The sequence below is a fragment of the Trachurus trachurus genome (genome assembly GCF_905171665.1).
Source record: "Trachurus trachurus genome assembly, chromosome: 22".
In the NCBI taxonomy this organism is placed as follows: Eukaryota; Metazoa; Chordata; class Actinopteri; order Carangiformes; family Carangidae; genus Trachurus; species Trachurus trachurus.
In genome coordinates this window covers 28,137,890-28,164,452 of record NC_139907.1, presented here as the reverse complement: position 1 = coordinate 28,164,452, position 26,563 = coordinate 28,137,890, and the positions used below count along the sequence as shown (strand labels likewise).

General features: G+C 41.6%; 1 protein-coding gene across 1 annotated transcript in view; it reads left to right on the top strand.

Moving 5' to 3' along the window:
• Nucleotides 1-16,738, top strand: part of nol10 (nucleolar protein 10) — a 38,395-nt gene extending 21,657 nt beyond the window's left edge. Inside the window, exons 14-21 of the mRNA XM_083998208.1 lie at nucleotides 7,983-8,109; nucleotides 10,453-10,532; nucleotides 10,669-10,767; nucleotides 11,052-11,144; nucleotides 11,296-11,472; nucleotides 13,034-13,332; nucleotides 14,359-14,461; nucleotides 15,587-16,738. Of these exons, the coding sequence (XP_083854334.1) occupies nucleotides 7,983-8,109; nucleotides 10,453-10,532; nucleotides 10,669-10,767; nucleotides 11,052-11,144; nucleotides 11,296-11,472; nucleotides 13,034-13,332; nucleotides 14,359-14,461; nucleotides 15,587-15,763 (1,155 nt within the window). The 3' untranslated portion in view covers nucleotides 15,764-16,738. The remainder of the gene's footprint in view (nucleotides 1-7,982; nucleotides 8,110-10,452; nucleotides 10,533-10,668; nucleotides 10,768-11,051; nucleotides 11,145-11,295; nucleotides 11,473-13,033; nucleotides 13,333-14,358; nucleotides 14,462-15,586) is intronic.
• Nucleotides 16,739-26,563: the final 9,825 nt, after the last annotated feature.

Below are 26,563 nucleotides of genomic sequence, written 5' to 3'. Positions count from 1 at the left end.
CACACATATCCAACACACACACACACACAAATGGACACACACTGACCATACACACATATCCAACACACACACACACAAATTGGACACACACTCACCATACACACACACACACACACACACACACACACACACACACACACACCATGCACACACACAATTTACACAATTACACTCACACTCTCTCACACACACACACACACCACACACACACACTCACCATGCACACACACAATTTACACAATTACACTCACACTCTCTCACACACACACACACACACACACACACACACACACACACACACACACACACACACACACACACACACACACACACACACACACACACACACACACACACACACACACACACACTTTTCCTACAGTTGTCTGACTGTTTTGTATGTACCTCTCTATCTTCCTGTTGTAGTTAATGGACTCGTTGCTGTTAATTTTGTTCTTTAGCTATTTAAACAGAAAATACACATTTCCCCATTTTGGTCATGTTGAACACATTGTTTTACACGTATCCTAAACTACCGAGGCTCTTCTCAACCATTTCACACCATTAAACCAGCTGTTTACATGTTCTACTCCTCAGCTAATGCTCGATCTATATTCTTCAACAATGTTCTTCTGCTGTCAGTTTACAATGTATTTCAGTAGGCATTAACTTTTTTCCTAATTCAGGAATTTTTCAAACTCTTCTTTGACAATTCAAGTAATTTCCAGCCATTTCATACAAAGTCTCACATCTTCTACTTTTAAATATATTCTCAGCCATTGCTTCGGCTATGTTAGTGCTGGTTCATCAGTTGTCCTTCCTGTCAGGTTAGCTGCAGATTTCAACTATTTAACCATTACATTTAAACATGCAGAATTTCAATGTTTTCTTCTCCCTTTAGCATTTCTACTGCTTTTTACCTTTAAAAAGGCATTCATCTCACACTACAAGTTATGTGTTTCAGCTTTTTCCCTCCTAGGGATGAATAAAGTATTCCTCTACTCTCTACTCTACTCTAGCATTAGTCTTTTCAACATTGCTTTAGCAGTTTCGTCAACTAATTTAGCATTGATTCAACAATTTCTTCAGCTCATTCAGCATTGCTTCAGCAACAGCGTTCAGCTGCTTTCAGCATTCACACGCATTTTCTGCAGGAAATGCTATCTTTTTCTAGTTATTCTTCGTCCTCTTCCGGACTATTTTCGATTCGCTACTAGTCCTGCAACTCGAAGAGTTGCAGGCCACATTATATATCAAAACGTGCGTCTTGATCGGGATCGGTGTGCTATTACTTTTCTCAATGGTGTACGAATTTTTCGCGACGTATGTCGCGAAAAACTACGCAAAATTTTGCATGTAAGTCAATGGGACGGGCGAAAAAAAAAGAGCGAAAAAGACCAATCATTGGAGTTTAACAAACGTCTACTGCTCAGGCATACTTTCACCTAGAGACTTCATTTAAACTTTAAACAGTAGACACAAGTCTTGTGTATTGTCGTATTACTCCACGTTTTGATAGGTCATATAGTTTTTGATCAATCCCTGTTCAATGACCATGATCATTTTTGGAGAAATTATGACATTATAATGGGTGTGTATTGCACGGAATGTTCGTGTCAGAGTGCGTGACATCATCGGTTAGAGTGGGAGAGATGCCAGAAAAACTCCAGATTTTTTCTCTTTCCAAACTCGGCCCGGCCACAATTTACACTCTACACACATAATTTTTTCAGAATTTGTAAGACAAACTTGTCCTGTCACTCATCATCTGCTCAAAATATCAGAGAGACTTACAGAATTTAAACTCTGAGCCTCTAAGTGCGGCCACGTCTGTCTCTGCTCCTCATAGACTCCAATACAAATATTTTCTGAGAGAAGCAGAACGGCCTGATGTTTTAAAACTGCCAGCGTCGCCAAAATATTTACTGTAGAAACACCAAATCGTACCAAAAGTTTCAGTAAGTCCTTAGAGCAACGTTGATCTGTGTTTTGTTCTGATAGGAGTTACCGTTTTGTCATGCTAAGCCTAAATGTGAGACCGGTGCAGAGGCAGAAAATGGCTCTTTTTCTCCACGTTTCTGTCTGTCTCAGCCTGCGGGGGCCCCTATCGCCATGGTAACCACCTGGAGTTGCTGTGGTAACCAGGCCAGAGCTCGTTAACTTCATAAACAATCCACCTGGCGCTCGTTTAAATGTTTATAAACAGAGACACAGCTAAATCAGACTGACACAGGATGCAGCTACTAACTAACTATGTGTCAAGTCAGTCACACACACACACACAGACTCTAGAGCCAGCTTCATGTGATTACAGTTACACACACATCAAAACACACAGGTAACATACAAATGCGCGCGGAAGCGCGCACTCCTCTCCCACACTCTAACACACACAGGTAACTTCATGTGAGACACACACACACACACACACACACACACACACACACACACACACACACACACACACACACACACACACAGTTAACCTAATGTGATTACAGCTCCTCCATATCAGTGCTTATAGAAAGATGATCATGTGTCTGTCTGATCAGCTCTGTCTTGACCTTAAGATCGTGGGTTTGATTCCCATGTTGACAGAGATGGCACAACCCGCAGTAGCTCCCGTGGCCCATTCAAAATTTCCCGAGAGGAAATTTTCTAGTTATCTCATAGCGTGGTGAATGTGCAGGTCACAACTTGTCCACCAGAGCGTTGTGGAGTTGTTGGATTGTGTATTTGATGAGTTTGATGAGGGAAACCAAGAAATCCCATGAGCCTCCATATAGCGTAGCTCTGAGCAGCTCACAGCTCTGCTCCGCCGTTCTAAAAATAGCTTGCACCGACAATTAAGGGGCCGTGTCCACCGGACGCGCTTTCAGCGCTGACAGCGCTCTCAGCGATGCTTTCCCAGCGCTTAGCGCTCTCTCTCTCCCTCGTCAGAATGCCGCTGTTGCTAGGTTACAAAACGAGTCCTCTGACACTTCCGTGTTCCTGCCTTGTTTAATGTAAACACTACAACGAGTGTCAGAAATACACAATAGCATTAGCAGCAGCTTTTGACATGGACCCTGAGGTCGGCCTACCTTCAATACAAGTGTGGGTCATGATATAAACCGAGCCACGTCTCCGGTTGTGTTGCTGTCGGTAACTTAAGTCCCGCCCCTTCTTGATTCTGATTGGTCAGTGCGGGGAAAAGTGACATTGACGAGCGCAGCGCTGTTCTAAAAGTTGAACAGATTTCAACTCGAAGCGCTCTGAGCGCCGCGACAAAAAGAAGCAAGCGCTGAGGGCGGTTTACCGCCGAGGGCGCTGAGCGCTGTGAGCGCCCAACTCAATAGGGTTTGAATGTAAAGTAGACGCCCAGAGCGCTAAAAACGCGTCTGGTGGACACAGCCCCTAAAGGTAACAAACCTACTGCTATGTCTATAGGGATTATGGCAATGGGCCAAATTTGCCAAAATGTTGAACTATCCCTTTAAGCAAGACCCTTGCTATATGTACGTATATATAAAAGAATAATTATAAGGCTACAAAAACCAAACAAATTTTATTTTATAGCGATTATACACTTATACAAATAAATACATGGGTAGTATATTCAGATTTTGCCAATAAACCTTGACACCTTTTACACACTGGACCTTTAAGTGAGGAAATGGGCTACAGGTTCATCTTAAATGAAAGCTTAAACGAATGATCCAGACAGATGTTAATTGCAGTGGAAGCTGCATTAGTTGATCAGTTGAATTCCTTTGTCTGTGGACGGCTGCACGTCCTCCATCATCTCAGGAAACAGAAGCACCAGGACGTACGTTCCTACGTTCAGACGTTTCTGCCGTGCTCCTCGGCCCTCGGCTCCTCTCATATCTCAGATGTTCCCTGACGATCAGCTCGGAGTCGGAGCTTTATCAGCTCAGCGCTGATGAAACTAAAGAATGACACGGCGCTGGACTCTGTTGACTTTGGGCTCAGCGTGTGACGCCATGTGACATCATCATGTGTGTGGACTCGGCACAGATTCCATAGAACTAGACAGAAACGCCGTCTCCCATTCAGCCAGAGGAGTGAAAGGTCACAGTGTGTGAGTGGATCTTTGGTCTTCTGCGTCACTTTGAACCAGTCAACCCTGACATAACTCTGTGCTTACATCCACACGGGCCAATGTAAAGACAAACAGGACTCAAGATAATACATGGTGACACAAAAGAAAGTTGATAACCGTGACTCCGAGTGGTGAGAGAATGTGTTGTAGTAGTGAAAACAGATGGAAGTCATCACTCCTCTTCACCAGCAGACAAGATGTACAGAAAAGGAAACTCTTCTTTAATTTAGATAATCGCTTAATTTCCCTCACTGTCCACTACTTAGATAACACACCGTTCTTTAAACAGCAGCTTCTAACACTGAACTGTCTGAATACAGAAGTTACACAGTGTATACTATGTACCGTATGTAAGGGTTCCAGTTTATCTGTTGTTAGTTTTCCTTTTCAAAGTGGCATGAAGCAATAAGCTGCTGTTGAAACAACATCACAAAACATTTCTCTTCATGTCTGTCAATAAGTCACTGAACCGAGGGACGCTTCATCACACCTGTTTGTTTGCTGCCTGCTTAAAATAACAAACTGGAGCCAGAATGAAGAAGTGTTCAGTGTGTCCAAGACATGCTGCTCCATGTTCAAACTTATACTTATACTTACAGTATATAAGTATCTTGTTTGCTGCCTTCTTGGCCAGGCCTTGCTTGGAAAAGAGATTTTCTATCTCAAGCAATCTGCCTGGTAAAATAAAGGTAAAATAAAAAATAAAAAACATATTTTAGATGTAAACCAGACAAAGGAGGTCTTCTTCATGTGTCTGTACGGCCCCAGCTTAACTGCAGATTCTAGATTGCGATTCTAGATTTTCTACGTACCATTATTGTCAGAGAAATAATCACGGTATTATGAGTATCATGATTATTATGCATTCATTAATTTCACCACATAAAAGTCAAATTAGTTAAAACATAAACATTACTAATTATATATACTAAATATTCAATGTATTCATTAATTTAAAACATTAAAACATTTCCAATATGTGAATATTCAAGTCATTCACCTTGTTTAAGTTTATTTTCACCTATTTTGTGTTTTTTTTTTTTTTAATTACAAATGACACTGTAACATTCCTACCAATTCAGTGTTACGTTAAATTACACTGTTACGTAAATTGACATTAACGTAATTTAACCCAGTTACTGTGCATTCAGCTTTACTTTGGCGTACAAACTAAGTTACACATGCAGTTGTGTAACTTTGTTTTTATTCTGTGTGTTACGCTGATCTTCCAATATGGTTCTAACATACCGGTAATCTTTTTTGGAAAGTGACGGTATTTAGGAATTGAATTATTTGTGACGTTTAATAACGTGATTAATTATGAAAATAAGTACTGGTGACATCCCTAGCAGAGTCATGGAGAACAAGTATCAGCCTTACCCCGTGTTGTGTCTCCTGATTAGTTGTAAATGAATTGAGGGAATAAGGTGGAGAAAAGCCCAGTGGCTGAAGAGTCACAATGAGACAACCTGCCCTGCTCTGACCGGGTCAATGTCCTGGCAGAAAGAGCTGATACATAAAAGAAATGGTCAGATGGATCTGTAGAGAAATCTAGCACCCATTTCTAACAGATCAGGGATCTGTAATCCAGGATAAAAATAAAAAAAAAACCTTGATAATGTTTAGTCAAATTTGAGTGCATTTAGTTGGACTGACGCCAGGGACAGGGTTTGGAGTGGGAGAAAAATAAGGTTCTGCTTGATCTTTAACTAGTGCAGTCTGTCCTCTTTTTTTTCTTTTTTTTACAGTTCAGAGATGTATAAATTCTACACTGATAGATTACACATGGTAGCATCAGCATGTCTGTGTTTGGGCTCTTGTGTATAAATATCTGACATGTATCTGTGGGTTGTGGATTTGGTTCCAGTAGAGCAGCTGGAGCCAGAAACTGTTCCATGTAATATGACATAATATTGCTACAAAGGTGGACAAAGTGAACAACCTGAGATACTCCTAGTTTAATATGACTTCACGTTAAAGAGACACAGAGGAGTTTGCGTTTTGTTAATAGGTCCATTTTCAATAAATATATTGTTTTGTCTTTATAGTTGTTCTGATATTATTATTTAGTGGTCGACTCGTCCAGCATTTCCTAGTTTGTCATGGGAATAACGCCGCCGAATCGCCGTTTATGGTCGGAACCACGACGGTATCTGATCGTCTTCAAACCTCTGACTTTCATTCTTGATTAATTAATTCTTGGCAAAATGTTTTCCTTTCGTCCGTCTTGCACCGGTCCAAGAATTTCACCGTGCGCGCAGAGGCTCATGGGAAATGTAGTGTGAAAACACCTCACTTTCCAAAACTCCTCGTAGTTCTTCCGGCCTCTAGATTGTGAGGACGAGCTGGTTTTCTTCCTCTCAGCTCACAGTAAAGTCAATATCTCGTTGGTCTGATGCAGCGCAACATTTGAAAACATCTCCTCCAGCTTTTGGAAAGCATAGAAAAGCTCCAACATGATACATAGCTGATAGAGAGAATCAACAACAAAAAACAGCTGTTGTTGTTTTTTGGCATTTCTTTATTATTATTAGTTTGTCTTGATAAACAGAGTACACATTTGAAACAGAAGGAGTCTTGATAGATGAATTGAATGGTTTATTGACTCGGTGGAAATTAGTCTTTGGTCTCTGCCAAAGAAAGAATCCAGGTAACAAAACACACCACAACATACAGTAGAGCAAACATGCAGCAGATCTCCTAAAAATGAACAAGATGAGCAGCGTCTTCACATTTTTCAAAATAACTGACTCAAAGCTCTGTTTTAGAATAGATGTCCTTCATAGCAGTGTACTGAGGATCAAACTAAACTATTTGTCCTTAAAGTCATAAGTTTCCAAACCAATAATTATGTTCTCAATAGGCTTCCTTCCTTCTTCTTTTTAGCCAGGTTTGACTTGGGAATTAATGCTACTGAGTTGGGCTGGGTCAGATTTTAATTTCTAGGCCCGTTGAGAACTCAAGTACAAGGAAACGTCCTGTTGTACTGTTGACTCCTGGTTTAAACTGTCACCTCAATTGTGGATCAATTCAATCAATTCAAAACTCTCATACAGTGGTAATAAAGATGAATGAATGAATGAATGAATACTTTATTTCAAACATGTGAATAACATATTACACTTATTTTATTTTATTTATTTATTTAAAAAGGACAGTGTGTGCAGTGACATTAATTATTGAGACAATAAAAAGATGGCTGCACCAGATTTAGCGGAGTCGCTAATTTCTTGAAGCACTAGTCAATAAAAACCTTTGTGTGTTTGAAAAGGAGTAGGACGAATTAGAATTAGCTTATTAATTCCTAGCCCTTCTCCACCTAGTACCTAGTACTATAGGTTATCTTACTTCCTGTATATCCTGTTGTTGTTGATGAGATGATGAGAGATGAGTAACTGATCACTGGGACAGTGACAGGAACATCACTGGTTTAGTTATTGTCTATGACCTTGTTTCTAACCATGGGCAGATGTCAGGGTGACAGTAGCTGGAGCACATGGCAGTGACAATGTTCTTAACACTGAGAACACTAAATGTTAGTTTTAGTCAGAAGAGAAGACTGAAAGTGTCGCTTCACACACCAGGCAAGCAGAGCCAAGTGGTTTCTAACCTGACAGGAAACAGAAGAGCTGGCAGTCGGTTTATTTTTGTTTCAACAAAGTGGTGACAGGTTTCATACTTACTCAGAATTCTAAATCTGACCCGTGTGTGTGTGTGTGTGTGTGTGTGTGTGTGTGTGTGTGTGTGTGTGTGTGTGTGTGTGTGTGTGTGTGTGTGTGTGTGTGTGTGTGTGTGTGTGTGTGTGTGTGTGTGTGTGTGTGTGTGTGTGTGTGTGTGTGTGTGTGTGTGTGTGTGTGTGTGTGTGTGTGTGTGTGTGTAGGCCCTGGGCCCTGCACCTCGGTGGTGCTCCTTCCTGGACAACCTGACGGAGGAGCTGGAGGAGAGCCCGGAGAGCACCGTGTACGACGACTACAAGTTTGTCACCCGGAAAGACCTGGAAAACCTGGGTGAGACCCCTCTGCCTCCATTTCTCCTCTAAAGCCTGACTGTGTGTCAAAGAAAGTCGCACAAGCATCAATTCTCCCTTTTCAGAAGCAGCACATGCAGTTAATGCACTCAGTGTTTTGTGTAGAGACCTAAAGAGACGTCTGTAGAACTAGAGGATCAAATCCTGCAAGTCTATAAGAATGTGCACCAAAGAGCCATTTTGATGTCTCGGGGGTCAGTGAGGGACTAGCAGGGTTCCTTTGTGTCCTATCCAGTCATGGAAAACACATGGAAAATTTGAAAAAAAAAGTCAAAAGTCCTGGAAAAACTTGAGTTGTCCTGGAAAATGATCTATCCTGTCATGACATCATCTACCAGAGCTCTATTGACTGTTTCAGACCCCACTAAGGATTGCTTTCCAAAGAATACCTAGCAAATATAAAAACAACATGATTTTTTGTTGTTCTATGATAAATTTGTCTTCATTTCTAAGCATGTAAGAGATTATTTCATGAAGAGTTAGAGCCACAGACGGCACATCTTTAAATCAGACTTCTGGGAGAGAGAATGAGAGAGAGGAATAAACATAGAAACAAACTGGTTAAATGTACAAAACTAAGGTACAACTGTGGAAAAGACTTCTCCAAAGCATGAATGGGGACGGCGTAGTAACATGTCTGTCAGACTGGAGCAGCTGGAAACGTCCTGGAGAATGATTTGTAGAAGGGAGTGGGATCCCTGACTAGACTTGACATCTAAGCAGAGCGATCGAGTGTCTGTAGGTAAGAGAAGGAGCGTGTGGGGGGTGGGAGGAAGGATGGGGGGAGGAGGGGAGGAGGGGAGGGAGGGGGACGCTGAAAAGGGTTGAATGAACATTGGAATGCGGGCTCAGCAGTAAAGAGATCAAATGACAAGAAGCAGAAAGGCGGTTGGCTGACGTGGAGTCAGCGGGGAGGAGGAGCAGCGGTGTTGGTTTACAGGAGCCGCGTAGCGTGGCCCTGTTATGTAACCTTGAGGCGGGCCCCCCACCCCCCACCCCCCACCCCCCACCAGCTGCAGCCTCCTCCACATCTACATTCACACACACGCTCCCAGCTCCCAGCATGCTAATGTTGAGCTCACACACCAGACAGATGGTCAGAACCTTCAGGGCCTCATGAAGAGACTGAACAACGCCGTTATGTAATAACAGGGTTACTAACGGCACTACATGTTTAAAGTAATCAGTAATCAAAAGTTACTGTTTCCCCCTTTATAACGACTTGACTCAAGAAGTCCCGTCACAAAATAATACACCCAAATAAAATTAAATAAATAAATAAATAATAAATAAATAAATAAAGGGATATTTCAACATTTTAATTGTCGGTGCAAGCTGTTTTGAGATCGGCGGGGCAGAGAAGCGAGCTGCTCAGCTAACGCTACGGAGGCAACTAATCAAATACACAACTCCAAAACGCTCTGGTGGACAAGTTGTGACCTGCACATTCACCACGCTATGAAATTCTAACGTATAATTATGTAACATTATGACATGTGAAGGAAATACTTGGAACTACTTTTGCTTTTGAAATCACTCTGCCCGGCAACCGTGTCTGGAATGTAGTTCCAGCTACGCATTTACCTTGAAAACAACTCTGTCTCATAACATTCCGTTATCATCTCATAGACCAGACCAGAGTGTGTTGGAGTTGTTGGATTGTGTATTTGATGAGTTTGATATACCTATATATTTATGAAATACCGCACGCCGTGCAGAGCTCACGCCTCTGCCCCGCCGATCTAAAAACAGCTTGCACCGATAACTAAAGGTAATGAACCTACTGCTATAGGGATTATGGCAATAGGAAAATTTGCCAAATGTTGACCTATCCCTTTAAAGTGTACGTTACATACACTTTTTCTTTTCGTTCCATCAACTAGTTGGAAAAAAGACGTTTTTGTGGGACTAACCAACTCCTTCAGTATTCCTTTTTTTTTTCTTTCTTTCTCAATTTTAGACACGTTCGTTAAAAATAAATTCATTCATTCATTCATATTCTCATCTACTTTGGTGCAGTTGAAGTCAAGGGGATGCTGTATGCATCCCCTCATTACTATCATGGTGTTTTCCGCTGTGTAAACAGGGGGATAAAAATGTATTTTTTCTTTTGGTTCATCACAATTAGCTCAGCAGAGGAACAGTCACAATGTTACTGACGCTGACTGGAGTTCTATTCTCTGAGGTCTTGTCTCTACATTGAGACCAAGAATTGTGGAGTTATTGTTGATTTATTTTGGGTAGGTGTGTTTAGGAACATCGCCTCCAAAGTCTTGACTGTTTATTGTAGTGAAACCTTGACTGTCTTTGTTTTCCCTGTCAGGTCTGTCTCACCTGGTGGGATCCTCTCTGCTGAGAGCCTACATGCACGGCTACTTCATGGACATCAGGCTTTATCATAAGGTAACGTGCGGATTGCCACATCAGCTTTTCCACTTATGCTTGAACATTTATCAGAGTTCTAATTCAAATTCTGACTGATTAGCCAGTACAAGCTGCTGTAAAGCTGTGGTTGATGTGCTGTGTGGTTTGGCTCCAGGTTAAAAGCATGGCCAATCCCTTCGCGTACGAGGAGTACCGCAAAGATAAGATCCGCCAGAAGATTGAGGAGTCCAGGACTCAGAGGGTGCAGGTGAAGGTGAGAGGCTGAACAGCATCATCTCACAACCAAACACACACCATTGTCACATTGTTGCTCATCCCTGAGTTTGACACAAGTTTAATTCAATGTGGTAAAACTGGTTCCTTCACATTCTGTCACACTCATTTTTACCATCATCAAAAACAAATGATCACTAACATCTGCTGGACTTTTTGTTGATGCCGACAAAACCATAAGATGCTTTATAAATGAAGCCGATTGGATCAAATCAGCCTCTTCCTGTATAGACTAAAATGTACATGTTGTTCTGTCTGAGACAGAAGCTGCCCAAGGTGAACAAGGATCTGGCTCTGAAGCTGATGGAGGAGGGTGATGATGAAGCAGAGCTGGCCTCCAGGAAGAAGAGGGGCAAGGTAGGACAAGATGATTTACACAGTCAAATGTGTTCTCAGTCTGGCACCGGCATACAGTATAAGACTAGATGTTTGATGAACCAGAGATTTGAAGAGAAAGTTTGGATACTGTCGCTCCACCTAACCAGCAACACCTCCGTCTCACCTGCAGGCCCTGCCGACCATCCTGGGCGACGACCGCTTCAAGGTCATGTTCGAAAACCCCGACTACCAGGTGGACGAGCAGAGCGAGGAGTTCCGCCTGCTCAACCCCATCGTCTCCAAGGTGGGACAGAAGAGGAAGAAGAAGCTGCGTCTCCTGGTTCAGCAGGCCGCCGCCTCCCAGCAGGTAACACTCAGCTTCCAGTCCCATGTTGTACAGAGAGAGGCTTCCACATCCAGACACACAGGTTCACATGCAGACTGTATGTTTTCTCTATGAATGAATATTTCATATCAACTGAAACGTGTGAGGTGATCTATTCTGATCACTTGTGCCACTTGATTTAGGGTTAAGGTTGGAAGAAGATGACCTGGGTCATTTTTTGAGAATTAAATGCTAGTGAGTCAGACAAAGTTGAGTCCAGGCTTTATTAACCATGGCTCTTTTATTTTTTTAATTTAACTTTTATTTAACCAGGTACGACCAGTATTAGGGCCACACTGAGATTTTTTTTTTTACAGACTTCGAGAATAAAGTCATAGTTTTATGAGAAAAAATCATAAATCTACGAGAAAAAGTCATAATATTATGAGAATAAAGTCATCATTTTACAAGAATAAAGTCATAAATTTACGAGAATTAAGCAAAACTATTACAAGAATAAAGTCATCATTTAGCAAGAAAAAAAGTCATTATTTAGGAAGAAAAAAAGTCATAATTTTAAAAGAATTAGGTCATAAATTGATGAGAAAAGGGCAAAATATAATAAGAATAAAGTCATCATTTTATGAGAAAAAGTCATAAATTTACAAGAATAAAGTCATCATATTACAAAGGCATAATATTACAAGAATAAAGTCATAATTTTACAAGAATTTAGTGGCAATTTGATGAGAAAAAAGCAGCGACCTCCTCCAAGAGCGCCTGGTTCTATCTGCAGAACAGATGCATTTTCTTACATATTCTTTTCAAAGTCCTGATACTGATGACAATGTGGTGCTGATGTGCCAAAAGGTTAAAGCCCCAGTAGATAGGATTGGTGCTAGGCTCCAGGTAGCTACTCAGGTTAAGAAGAGCAACTGTCTGCTACTCGTTCCCAGAGAAGCACAGTAGCCTACGTCAATCTGTTGCCGTTGTCGTTGCCGGTACCGGCGGTGCCAAGCAGAGCTCTGGAGGGGATCTTGTCGGCCGTGCAGCCCAACACAGGGCACAGGGAGACTTGAGCTTCGGCTCTGGAGCTTAGCGCAGCTGCGATGTACCACTTCAGTGAGTTTAGAAACATTATTTTAAGGAAAATCTTTACGAAAAACGGCATAGTGGGGCTCTCCCCCTGTTTGTGAAACCTATACTGAAGTACAGCTTCACGAAATGTTTCACGGCCTCATTCCAACAACGTTCCTCCTCTAAAACAACAGCTTCAAATATTATGACTTTATTCTCGTGATATTGTGTCTTTTTTTCTCATAATATTATGACTTTATTCTCAAAGTCTGTGAAAAGATTTTTTTCTCAATGTGGCCCTGATACTCCATCGTAACCAGGTGAGTCATTCAGAGCAAATTCTTATTTACAGTGACGACCTGGTTGGGTTTTCTCCGTTGAGAACTCAAGCGCAGATTAATCAAAACGTTAGGTGACTGAATACTTGACTCCATGTAAACGCAGCTGCCGTCACCTGTCTCCCTCCAGCGCCCAGACAGATCATTATGGCAGTCTTTTTTTTAAACTTTGCATTATCTCCTTGCAGGAGGCCGAGGACGAGGAGGAGCCAGAGGGGCGAGCCAGCTCCGAGGAGGAGAGCTCCGACGACGACAAGAGCTGGGTGGAGGAGGTGAGGGAGCAGCGGCGGCTGCTGTGGGAGGAGGACAGAGACCGGCGGCGGCAGAGGAAGCAGGCCGACCGCAACACGGTGCTGCTGGAGAAGGAGCGGAACGGAGGAGAGAAAACCCAGAGCAACAAGAGCAGCCAGCCGCAGTTCTACCAGATCAAAGCCGGGGAGGAGTTCAGAAGCTTCAATGAAGTGGCCCGCAAGCAGAAACTCCAGAAGTACGTTCCCCGAGACCCACTCACTGGTCTTATGGTGTAGAACTCATACTGAAGGCGCTTCCAGGCAGATTCTCACACTATTTCTCGTGTTTCATATTTTTATTGATGTGTATACAAGAGTAACAAAGGCACTTATATCAGGACACATTGGTGTCGGCTTTAAACATGTTTGCATACACCCTTAAAGGTGATAGCTACAAGTTTAATTCCTCCTGGCCAGTAGGTGTTCCACTCACACTGCCTGCTCTCGCTCCAACCTTCCGTTTTACTGGTTGCCAGTTACAGCAGTAGCTAAAGTTCTAAATGCTGTTGCCACAGAGATCATTCCATGCCGACGTTGCCAACGTAACCAGATGTAAATATTTATATATTTCGGACCCGCCAAAATTTATTAAACAATTATTTATATACTATTTTTTTTTTAATTCAGTAAAATTAATACTTTTATTCTGCACTCCTTTAGACATTCTGCATTATTTTTGAAAAATGTATTCTTTTGATGAAAAAGTTGTAGCTATAACCTTTAACTTTTAGATTGGCATATTTTTAAGAAAAAAACAACAATTACAAAAAATAAAACCAAATAGACAATAGGCCTACAATGAAAAAAGTATTTAGACATAGTCTGTATAGAATGATTAAACTGAGCACATAAACATAATAGATAAGATAAATAAATAACAGTAAAAGAAAGAGAAAAGAGAAGAGGAAGAAAGAGAACGAAAAAAAAGAGTGTGTGTATGGGAGGGGGGGATACATTGTCACGGTTGCCATTTATTGTAGAATTTGCTTCTTGAAGATATAATTTTCTCTACTTTTAAGAAGGACATAGCCTCTTTAATCCATTGTGTACTGGAAGGAGCTGTTGTGGATTTCCAGATTCTCACCTTATTTCTGTGATGACACTTTCTCTAAGTGAATATTTCTATGAAGTTTAGACACAACCATGGCTGAAGCTGAAGGTCAGGAGATTAAACAGCCAAAACACTGACTAAAGTCCTGACTGTGTTGTGTTGCTTCTTGCAGAGCTTCTCTGGAGGAGCGTCTGAAGATGGAGGAACACTCTGGAACCAGCAGCATGGCTGACACCGCAGTGGGCAGCAAACAGCTGACCTTCACCCTCAAGAAGGTAAGCTCATCACGTGAGATAAAAAAAACAGGCAGCTGGTGCAGCGGCCGTCCTGAGAGGATCTTAACATTCATCACCAAGCAACAGTTGGATGTTGTTTATACGTAGAGCGAGTGACAATGTTGGTATTTAAAGATCTTAATGGTCTGATCAGATTTGCCTTTAACTTATGAGTTCTTATGAGTTCTTTTATTAAAACCTAAAGTCAGATCTAAAACTCACGGCTGTTTTTCCCGTCCTTTTATTTACCTATTTTAATCGTTTAGTTTTTAGTCTTCTTAGCCAATTTATTGTATAGTTGTTGTTATTTTTATCATATCCTTGCACTAATGCTAACCCTCTGGTTTTATTCACTGCAAAAACTCAAAATCTTTCCAAGAATATTTGTCTTATTTCTTGTCAAAACTAATCTCTTTCCACTTAAAATAAGACTCATCACCTAAAAAGGAACTTGTTATTAGATCATTTTCACTTGTTTCAAACTGATTTTCAATTGAAATAAGTAGACAAATCTGCCAGTGAAAGCACGTTTTTTTGTGCTTGTAATAAGAAAGAAAAACTTGCTCCACTATCAGATTTTTCTACTTATTTCAAGTGAAAATCTGCTTGAAAGAAGTAAAAAGTGTCTAAAACAAGCTACTTTTTAATATGATGAGTCTTATTTTGAGGATAATTAGATTTGTTTTGACTAGAAATAAGACAAATGTTCTTGGTAAAATGTTGAGTTTTTGCAGAGTCCAGTCTCCTGACAGCAAGTTGTTGAGAATAAGATAGCGCTTCAGTTGCCTTCTTTCAAGTGCTTAGAGTATGTATGTGTGAGAGAAGTGTGTGTGTGTGTGTGTGTGTGTGTGTGTGTGTGTGTGTGTGTGTGTGTGTGTGTGTGTGTGTGTGTGTGTGTGTGTGTGTGTGTGAGAGGTGTGTGTGGCTTTTGGTTTTACTTTCATTCTTACTTTTGTTTGCTTTTATGGCGTGAAGCACTTTGAGCAACATTTGATTTGTATGATAAGTGCTCAATAAATAAAGTCTGATTGATTGATTAAAGAGCTTGTGCACGCTGCAGACAGCCATGGTAGATGGAAGTGTGTTTCTCATCATCATTGTGTGTGTGTGTGTGTGTGTGTGCAGTCGGAGCAGCAGAGGAAGCAGCAGCAGGCGGAGCGGGAGCACCACGAGGAGAGGAAGAAGCTGAGGCGCTCGGCCGGTCACCTCAGCAGCGCCCGCGGACGAGGCTGGGGCAGAGGAAGAGGAGGAGGAAGAGGAAGGGGAAGAGGAAGAGGAGGAGGAAGAGGAGGCCTGCACTGAGGAGGGACGCCCAGTCCAGACCTTGATCCAGAGTCTGCAGCTCGGTGGACACTCTGGACTCTGTGTGCACGGAGCAGACTGACGAGCCTGGTCCCAGCACCACTCTGCACATGAAACTAGATTACTCATGTTGTTACTCAACGTGCATGATGGGTATTATTTGGAGGCTTGTCCCCAGGAGGACGTAGAGACATGAAGAGCTGAACAGACCTGACATGTCCTGCCTGCTCTCTGTCTAGTTTTCTACTGCTGCGCCTCAGTGGAGTCTTCTATTACATTTAATGTATTGCAGGAAAGATGTGCGTTTTAAAATGATGATTTTCATATTATTGTATGTTGTTAAACCTCCCTGGATTAACAAATCTTGTACTATTGGTACAACACTTTCTCTTGGAGTTTGTTTTTACTGCTGAAAATCAAAATATACCATTTTCTACTCTGTGGCAAAATGAATTTAAAGTGTGTAGATGGTCAAACCAGAGCGTGCTTCCCCTGCAGCACATTGCTACCTACTTGCGTCAGAAGCGAGAGGAGGGGAGGAAAAAGTTGTATTTTTTTTCCCCTTACCCCACCAACAACTGCAGTTCTTGGAAACAGAGCGGCTGCTTGGGTGTCCTCCCCATCCCCCCGTCCCCTCCGTCCCCCCAGCCCGGCCTGCTGATGGTGTGAACTCCCTCTGCTCCTGCATTGGCCCATTTTAAATGGGAGGGAGGTGCGTCTCAGCACTCAGCATGCCAAACTGTCCCCCAGGCTCATTTCAACTCATTTGATGTCACCGTGCTTTTTCACTCCGGCCGTCAGGGTCGGTGCACTGGTATTCAGCTCCGTTACTTTAGTAGAAGTACCAGTACAGCACTGTTGAATAACTTGATTATAAGCAAAGGTACATAAATATTAGCAAATTGTAGTTGAAGCACAAAAGTAAGAGTACTGGCAACCAATCAGGTTAGCATTAGGAGGAGGGAAGACCAAGTCTATGATGGCCCAAATATCTAATATATAATATGTACAAAAACTAGAACTACTTTAGTTTTCTGATATGAGTTAAAGGGATATATCAACATTTTGGCAAATTCTAGGGACTGTTGCCATAATCCCTATATTACCCCATCATTACCTTTAATTGTCGGTGCAAGCTGTTTTTAGATCGGCGGGGCAGAGACGTGAGCTGCACGGTATTTCCACGTTTCCCTCATCAAATTAAATACACAATCCAACAACTCCAAAACGCTCTGGTGGACAAGTTGTGACCTTCACATTCACCACACTATGAAATAATTATGTAACATTACGACACATGAAGCAAATACTCAGAACTACTGGCACTTTAGAAGTCACTCTGCCAAGCAGCCGTGTCTGGAATGTAGTTCTGGCTTCGCATTTACCTCAAAAACAACTCTGTCTCGTAACATTCCATTATTATCTCATAGTGTGGTGAATGTGAAGGTCGCAACTTGTCCACCAGAGTGTTTTGGAGTTGTTGGATTGTGTATTTAATGAGTTTGATGAGGGAAAGGTGGAAATACGATGCACCATGCAGAGCTCACGACTGCCCCACCGATCTAAAAACAGCTTGCACCGACAATTAAAGGTAATGAACCTACTGCCATGACCCTCCCCCCAAAAAAAGGAAGTGTTCAGACCTGGCTCAGGTGGTTAAACATGTGGGGCATAATACACGTGTGTGGGGGATGTTATCTAACACTCTTCAGACCTGAGGAACAACAGCCTTCAGTCAATGTCCAAATCTCCTTCACCATGTTCACCGCATGAACGCGTCACAGCGTCCTTATCTTGTGTAATGTCCCACTCTGGAGTCAGAAGAACAATGGCCACACCTTAGAATGCAGGTATGTGATGTGATGTTCAGTCCATGACTCAAAGTACATTTAAGCCTGTTGACCAAAATAAGCAGCACACAGCCCTAACTGAAGTCAGTGCCCTGCCGACACAAAACCTGATTAACAGCTAATAAAAAAAAAATACCAAAGAAAGCCGGCCAGAGGCTTCTCTGTTCTACAAACAAGGTGCACCAAACCATACACACCTGAGGAGACCAAGCAAGGCGGAAACAAAGTGTCAGCTGTCAAAAAAAAGTCAAGATCAATACCGACACCCACCTCTGAAGTAGACTGCATCCTCACAGCTACTCTCATGCTAACAAACCAAACAACTTCAGGTTCTGTTCCAAGTTGCTGCAGTGAACCCACAGGTAACAAGTGTGAAGCAGCTTTTACAGACAACATAAGACCATTAATAACACATGAAATACCCAATAAATACAAATTAGATAAAGACAAAGAGAGAAAAAAACACAATACATAGATAAGCAACCGATAATAACATGAATAAAGACTCTAGGAGGGTTTGTGCAAATTCATCAGTGTGTCTGCAGCTGGACAAAGTTGTTTTTAACACTTGGTTTTACATATAAACATGTACTGTAACACTGTCAATGTTTCAAATTGTAAAAGTTCACTGGTGAGAACAGAAGCCGAGCTCTCTCGACCCATTTCCACCTTCTCATTATAACTGATCCTAGTCTCACCCTTCCTTACCCTGGAACTGAGAGGCAAACGTAAAACTGGTAACGCCCTAGAAAACAAGAAAATGCCCACTAGATGTTGTCTTCAATTGCATTCTCCACCCAGAGAACACAACAAACTGGTTAGTGTCAGCTCAGATCAAACACTGTAAGTGTGTAGTGTGTGTGTCCTGATGCCTACAAACCAAAATGTGTCTCTGCTCTTCCAGAATAAATCTCAAACGCCTCTCCAGCTATCCACCAAAACTGACCCCAGATAAGGCAGTGGCTCCCACTTCAGGTGTCCCACACACACCAGTCAGCTACATGCAGAGCAGCACTATGGGATTTTTTGACCCCATTATCTGTTTGGTGATTCAATCAGTAAAAAGATGACAAAGCTGGATCCTGGTTCACTCCTTCCTGCTGGGAAAGCAGTGCCACTGCCCCACTGTCATCTAGCTGTGTCATCTGGTAGAGTTCTTTAGTCTGGGTTCCAGGCAAATCGCCCCTTTTTTTTCTCTCACAATGCTTTGACTTCACCATGACAACTGGCAATCAGGCCACAGGAAGTGGGTCAACCAAAGCTGTCACAAAGAATAAGACAACGAAGTGAATTTCCACAGGGAAAGGGCCGAGATGTGCTATTTGATATAGTGTAAAGACTGGTGACACACAGCATGACGTGGACCTGCTGCTTTTATCAAACACAAGTTTTACTTTCACTTAACAATGGTCAATGAGGGAAAAGAGCTTGATTGCAGAAAGACATTTAGACAGAGCGTAATAGAGAATTATAAACAGAACTAAGATATCGTTTATTGTGTAATTAAACGCTTTAGTATTAGTTTGTGGTTCCCTCATAGAATCAGTTCCTGTTTCCTCAGATAAAGACTTGTAAAGTGTGTTGATTACTCTGATAATCCACAGTGGGGCTGCCAACAGGTTTCAAAGGTACTAATGACCTAAACTATCACAATTACAGTCATTACATTTTTGTATTTCTTATATTACCATTGACGTTATCACAGCAATGCATGGGCCTAAGTGGCCAATATAGTTATATAATAATAAACCAGTGAATGGAGGAGCTATGTTTTGCTGGTTAAAAACCATTCTGACATTTACATAACTGATTTCAATGAGTTTTTGTACATTGTACATGGTTTTTGAAAAAGTCCTCTGTTCAAAGACCTCTCTGGATAATCCACAGTGGGACTGTCAACAGGTTTCATAGAGACTAATGACCTCGTCTTTGAAAAACTGGTCTTTTTCAAAAACCATGTGTCAAACCCTTTGAATATAGAAACGTATTGAAATCAGATGATTTTTAACCAACATACGTAGCTCCTCCATTCACTGATTTATCATTATATTATGATACTGATGGTCACTTGAACCTGTTGCTGTGATAACGTCAGTGTTGCGGTCAATATAATATTATCTTTTTTTTCTGTAGCACTGTGGGAATGGGCTCTTTGCACAGCTCCACTACTTCCTGAACTTAATGCTGCTCCTTTATTTCCTGTCTTACATTATTGGACAAACTGATTAAAGCAGAAGTAAGCGATCCGGTGGTTTTGGCTAACTTCCTGTCAGCAGATGGAGTTAGCAGTCCCCGCCCTCGTCCCTACGTCACCACATTCACGCGCATCCCTTGGCTGCACACACAGAGAGGACCGCCCCTTTATGCCGTTCTCTCTCCTCATTGGATAAAGGTTGTAGGATACAAGGAAAGTTTTCTCCTCGGCTTACAGCAGAGCAGAGTGACTGACAGACGCGTGTTTCAGACCAAACACTCTATATAAGTGATTGCTGTCGGAAGATATAACTATTTAAGACTTATATTAACACAAACATTCCGCTTACTTCTGCTTTAATCCAGGTGTGTCTGACCCATTGTGACTATACTCAGACACACCTGGATTAATCAGTTTGTCCAATAATGTAAGACAAGAAATAAAGGAGCAGCATTAAGTTCAGGAAGTAGTGGAGCTGTGCAAAGAGCCCATTGCTTTCAAATGTAAAGTACATTATAAATAAAAGTATTATTATTATTAGTAGTAGTAGTAGTAGTAGTAGTAGTAGTAGTATATAAATGATTGTGATAGTTCAGGTTGAAACCTGCAGACAGTCTGACAGTGGATCATCATAGTAATCAACAGACTTGCCCTTTATCAGAGGAATCCCACTGGGCTCAAGTGGCTGATTCACTCCACTTGACTGCTACATTTCCCTTCATTTCTCCACATACTGACATTTGAGCCTCGCTCTAACATGCAAATATGAACAAACAACAGTTTGTAGAGAAGCTATAGGTGTTGTTTGAAGATACATAGCCTGTAGCAACTTGTTGTTGGTGTGAACTAACATGACAATAACTAGAGACACAAACCTTATTTGTGCTCAAACAAAGTATTTGCTGAGAGTATGTAACTTCTCGTACGTAATTTACGAGCCTGACTCACCGGACTCACTCATGCGATCAGCATGACTCAGCTTGACTCATCTGCAAAGTCTTTAATTGCATGTAGCTATCCTATCTCTAAAGTGTACAGAATTCAATTCAACTTCAAAATGTCTGACCCCACCTTAAGTGAGATATAGTATAATATTTGTTGCCATATTCTGAGCTTGTTTCTTTCTTTTTTTACCATCACACTGTCCTCATGATAGAGGTCGAGCCTAAGCAGAGGCGGAAGAGAAGCTCGCCATGGGTCCTCAATTTGGAAAAAACGTTATGATGACGGGAAAGGGCGGCATGTGGTGTGTGACGTCACCTATGCCACCTGTAGTATTTCTGGTTATGGATATTCTGAATTTTATTTTATAATAGTTTTACAACAAACTGCTGATTTCTCTGCATGAAACGTGATGTTTTAAACAGGTAGAAGTCATAGGCTATATTTTTCTCATGGCACAATTTTTTTTTTTTTTTTTAGTATTTTTTTTTTTTCAGCTTTTTGCCTTTATTTGATAGTGATGACAGTAGAGATAGACAGGAAATGGGGAGGCAGAGAGAGGGGGAACGACACGCAGGAAAGGTCTGCCCGACGCGGGACCCGAACCGGGGACGCCTGCGGCGAGGACCGCAGCCTCCACATGGGGCGGCCGCTCCACCCACTGCGCCACGCACCGCCCCCTCATGGCACAATTCAATTGGATCACAAAATAAAACTTTGACTCCCGTTCACATGGAGATTTTTTCCGAATTGAGCATTACTTCCTGCTTCCGCTTAGGCTCTCTATGTCCTTCCCCATGTTTCTGTCTAGAGTTAAGATCACATTAGAGCTTTGTGGAAAAATATTCAGATTAACAGAAGGCAGTAATGTTAACAAGATTACTGATTAACACTTTTCTCTAGGTGGTATTTTTTTATTTGTTCCGGACACATTTTAGCTCATGTTGGCTTCAACAAATATGAAGAACCAACAGTGGTTGTTGAATAAATATCCAAGGTACTCTGTCAACAGTTAAAAAGCCTTCATTTTATGGCTTGGTCATGTTAACCTTTAAAAAACCCCTACGTGTTTTGGCTTCACGCCTTCGTCAGGGAGTCAAGAAAAGAACGTTTTTTAAAGGTTAACATGACCAAGACATAGCAATACAGGCTGTTTAACTGTTGACAGAGAGTTCCTTGGATATTTCTTTAACTTTTATAATTGTCCCATCCAGAGAGCGCCACCAAGAAAAGATTTTTGAGTCCAGGAAGCGCTCCTGCACAGACATTTTGTTGAAGAAACAACAGTGGTTATTTAACCTTCATGCGCATACTGTGAAGGTTAGGTGATAAAATAGCCTGGAGAAATGCCTCGAAGAATCCCAGGTCTTCAGTATTGACAGAAAAGTCTGTGGAAACACAAAACCTATTTAGGCTTAAACATGTAGTGTTTGTTTGAGGGAGACAGTAGAGTGAAGTGTGAATGGGTTCATTGGCCAAACTTGTTGAGTTCTTGACTAAGGCCTCAGGGTGCAACATCTTTAATTACACCAGGAAGTTGTGAGACCTGACCTTAAAGGGATAGTTCAACATTTTGGCAAATTGGCCCATTGCCATAATCCCTATAGTCATAGCAGTAGGTTCGTTACCTTTAATTGTCAGTGCAAGATGTTTTTAGAACGGCGGAGCAGAGCCGCAAGCTGCTCAGAGCTATGCTACGGAGGCTCATGGGATTTTATGGTTTCCTTCATCAAACTCATCAAATACACAATCCAACAACTCCAAAACGCTCTGGTGGACAAGTTGTGAGCTGCACATTCACCACGCTATGAGATAATAACACAACGTTACCACACAGAGTTGTTTTAGAGGTAAATTCATGCAAAACCGCTGATGCGCGTTGCGTTCAGGGACAGTTTTTCATCAAGCAGTCTCTGCATTTCCCTCTAAAACAACTCTGTCTGGTAACATTGTGTTATTATCTCATAGTGTGGTGAATGTGCAGGTCACAACTTGTCCACCAGAGCGTTGTGGAGTTGTTGGATTGTGTATTTGATGAGTTTGATGAGGGAAACCAAGAAATCCCATGAGCCTCCGTAGCGTAGCTCTGAGCAGCTCACGGCTCTGCTCCACCGTTCTAAAAACAGCTTGCACCGACAATTAAAGGTTAAAAACCTACTGCTATGTCTATAGTGATTATGGCAAAAATGTTGAACTATCCCTTTAAAGGTTATACCTTTCACAGACTTGAGTGTCTGTCATGTTGGGACTGGCTTTGCTTTCCATGTGTATAATTAATTTAAGTCTGTGCAATCAGTTTTTCCCACAGAACTAAAGACAAGCAGCACGGAGCTGAGATCAGCATGTTGAGGGGAGAAACATGTTTTATTTTGGAACTTCATTATGAATATGATTGTACATTATGAGTGAGCTGCACTGTGTCAGATCCCTGAGTGTAGGCTATACAGGCTGCAGCCTCTTTGATTCGGTCAACCACTGCCGACTTGCTGTGACTTTGCGAGTGTCTGCGGGAGGTTTTAACATTTACATGCAGCGGTTTTCTTCTTTTTGCCTCCTCTGCTTTCATCTGAACTTTCATAGAGCAAATAAGACTGAGTCATGGTAGAGCCATGACACCTAAATGTGAAGCGGTGAGCCTTCTCTTCAGCCATCCACAAGGATCAAAGGAGTGAAATGTGCTGATGCAGCCTGTCCTGCACCAGGCCAATCCAGGAAAGCACAAAAGATGTTCAGTGAAAATATGATCACCCTCTTTTTTTTTGCCTTGGTCTCCAAACTGCCGAGCGGACTAACTCTCGGCAACTCAACCTTGAAAGAAGAAGAAATGATGAGTCAGCAGAGAACGGGATTAAACAAACTCTCCCTTCATATCACTCCAGGGACTGAGCTGTCATGTGGGGCAGCTGCACGGTCAAAGTGATAATTCCATTATAATGACCTTCTGATATCATGTAAACTGAAAACAGGACTCATCTCATTCATTTCTCTCAGTGCAAAGCAATACTTTGATAGGTTGATGTGCACATTTCATAATATTTGAGTATTTTTCTTACATAATGAGTAAATGCTCCTCTGTTGCAGCCTGTTTTGAAAAGCTACATGAAAGGTTCTTCTTGTTACTGTTGTAATTATTGTCATTGGTAACAGTGATATAATCATTATATTATTTGTTCTGAGATATCATCACTGTGCATATTTAACTTCCTGGCAATACAGATGTTAAATGATACAGCTGCAGGTTGTTTGCCAGAGCCTGAGGCTGTGTGGTTGTGTGGTTGTATTGTGTACTCTCCAAAGACACAGCCAGCAGGGACAGAGCCCCTAGGCTTTGAGCAACTTGTAATTAGAAAACATTTAATATCTATTTATACTCTCTCAGACATCACCTGAACACATAGATTTCACTTTGTCTTATGTAAATGTATTTTTTATGTGACTTTGGTTGGATGTGGTATGTTTTTAGCGTAGCCTACCTTTTATTAGCGTGTTTATCCCCTTTTTATGCTTTTTTCTGAAACACTTTGAGATTTGCTTTCAAATGTAAAGTGCCTTATACATAAAATGCATTATTAATATTATTTGATTTCCTGCACATGTATGCCAAAGACAAATGTCTGTCTTTTACAGCTAGTAGACAATAAAGTATTGTCTATTCTATTCTGTTCTATTATAATGATTGTTCCATCCCCTTATTTCATTTGTAGCTTACGTATCTATAATAAATAATAACTATTATAAATCATTTGTAATCTGTGAACGTCTTTAATGTTTGGTTGGTTGGTTGTCCCACAGTTTGACAGTTTTGGTGTATTGCATTAAACCACAACAGAACTATACAAATTCATTGTTAGCTATTAACTTTGGACAATTGTGACAAAAGATTTTTAAAGAAATAGTACATTTGTCCTTATACAAATCATGTGTTAATAAATAGTTAAGAAATGACCAGTATCCCTTATATGCCATTTGCAGCACAGTTTTTGCTGTTCAGCAAAATCCAACTTTAAAAACACAGAAGCAAAGCAAGATTGGTGACTTAATTGTTGGTAGGGAGCCATTTATAAATGCCAGCAGCGTGCAGTAAAAGGAGTATAGTTCAAACGCTGCCCTTTAAAAAACAAATGACATTTCTGTATGTGTGTGGTACGGCGGGTGAGGACATGCATCTAAAAACGGATTACCTAGACAAGATGTCAAGAAAGCACAAGTGTAGCATCAGCCGCAGTGAATGAGCGGATGAGGCCGGTCGACAGAGTCCCGCAAGACCTAACGTTTAATTTACTTCTTTTTTTTTTAAGTTATTGTGGTAAAATGTCAGACACTGCAGCAGCACATGAATTACAAACCATCAACTGGGTGTGTATCTCCATGAAAATAATTAACTTGAAAGGTCTTTGTTACAGTAAATAGACTTGTGTTTGATGTGTTGCGCCTCCCTCTTCTTCCGTGACAGACCTGCCCTGATGTGGCCGGCCTCAGGTTGGTACCGGACTGACAATGTGGTTCAAAACAATGTGCTTCCCTGTAGTGGCTGACAAGTCATGACTGCGTGTGTGGTACTACCGTTTTAACTCTACCCAGCTGGAGTCTGTAGCGTCATCAGAGTTTTAAGTTGATTAAGCTATCTGTGTGTCAACACGCTTGTGGGAGGGGTGGGGACGGGGACGGGGACGGGGGTTTGTCCCATCAAAGTCACCCCGTCTGATCTGTAATGACAAGTGAATCATAGTCAAAAGAGTGACAAAACGCATCAGGTACCATCTGCTCATATGAGCCTAAGGCTATGCAAAGAAACACTAAGATTTCCGGTCTCATAAATAGCTGTCTGGGCCAGTCAAAAATGCTGAGGAATATCGAGGTCAAGCCTCTACCTCTTATGAAGACTTAACACTTACACACTTACAATCCTCCGCTGCTGAGCCCACAGCACAGCCGCCGAGCTGTTTGGAAAGGAATGAATGAACTGCATGTGTTTATAGGCAACATACTGCCACATGATTATATTTAGGTGACAGTAAACCATGTGTAATAGCTGGGCAAATCAAACCATTTCAACCATGATGTAACCAAAACACTGCATGGTGCTGAGCTGATGTGTGTGTGTAAACTTTATCACACTCTTTCCAAATAAAGAAACCTACAGTTTACGATATGGAAAGTGGCGGTTTGTTTAATTTGCTTATCACCACCAGATATGTTAGGCAAACCGAGCTGGGTAGTAGCCTGCAGGAGAACTGCTGCATTTCATTGTGTGACTATAGTTGACAAAGAAGTCCAGGGAAATACAAGCACACAGTCACCAAGTCCCCTCCACTGCACTGTATGTCGTGGGTGGCCCACAACAATCATCACCCTTGTCTTTTGAGAACCCTTGTATATGTGGGGGGTCAGACCACAACGGTCCACAGTAATAATAACAGAGGTCAATACAGAACAAGGGACGGATAAGAGGAGCACAAGGAAAGGGGTGAGGGACAAAGAGACATTTAGAGACAAAAACAGAAACAAGGGGAAGAACTGTAGTGGTTTGCTCATTCATTTTTAGGTTCTGTGATCTTGTGATGCTGAACTTTGAAAATAAATTAGTCCCCCAAGTGTAAGCCCACATCCTGCCTGAGAGGCATGGGGTTCACTTAGGAAGGGAGGCCTGCTAAGTTCAGATTCAGGGCAGGACCATAGGGAAAACTGTAGTGTATAAAAACGATTGCAGACTGTGTCATCATAAGTTTTTTGCCACTTAACCCCATTTAACTTTTTGATCAATTCAGAGAGGGCTCTGCTTTTTTTCTTTTTGATAATTAAACTGCTTGGAAA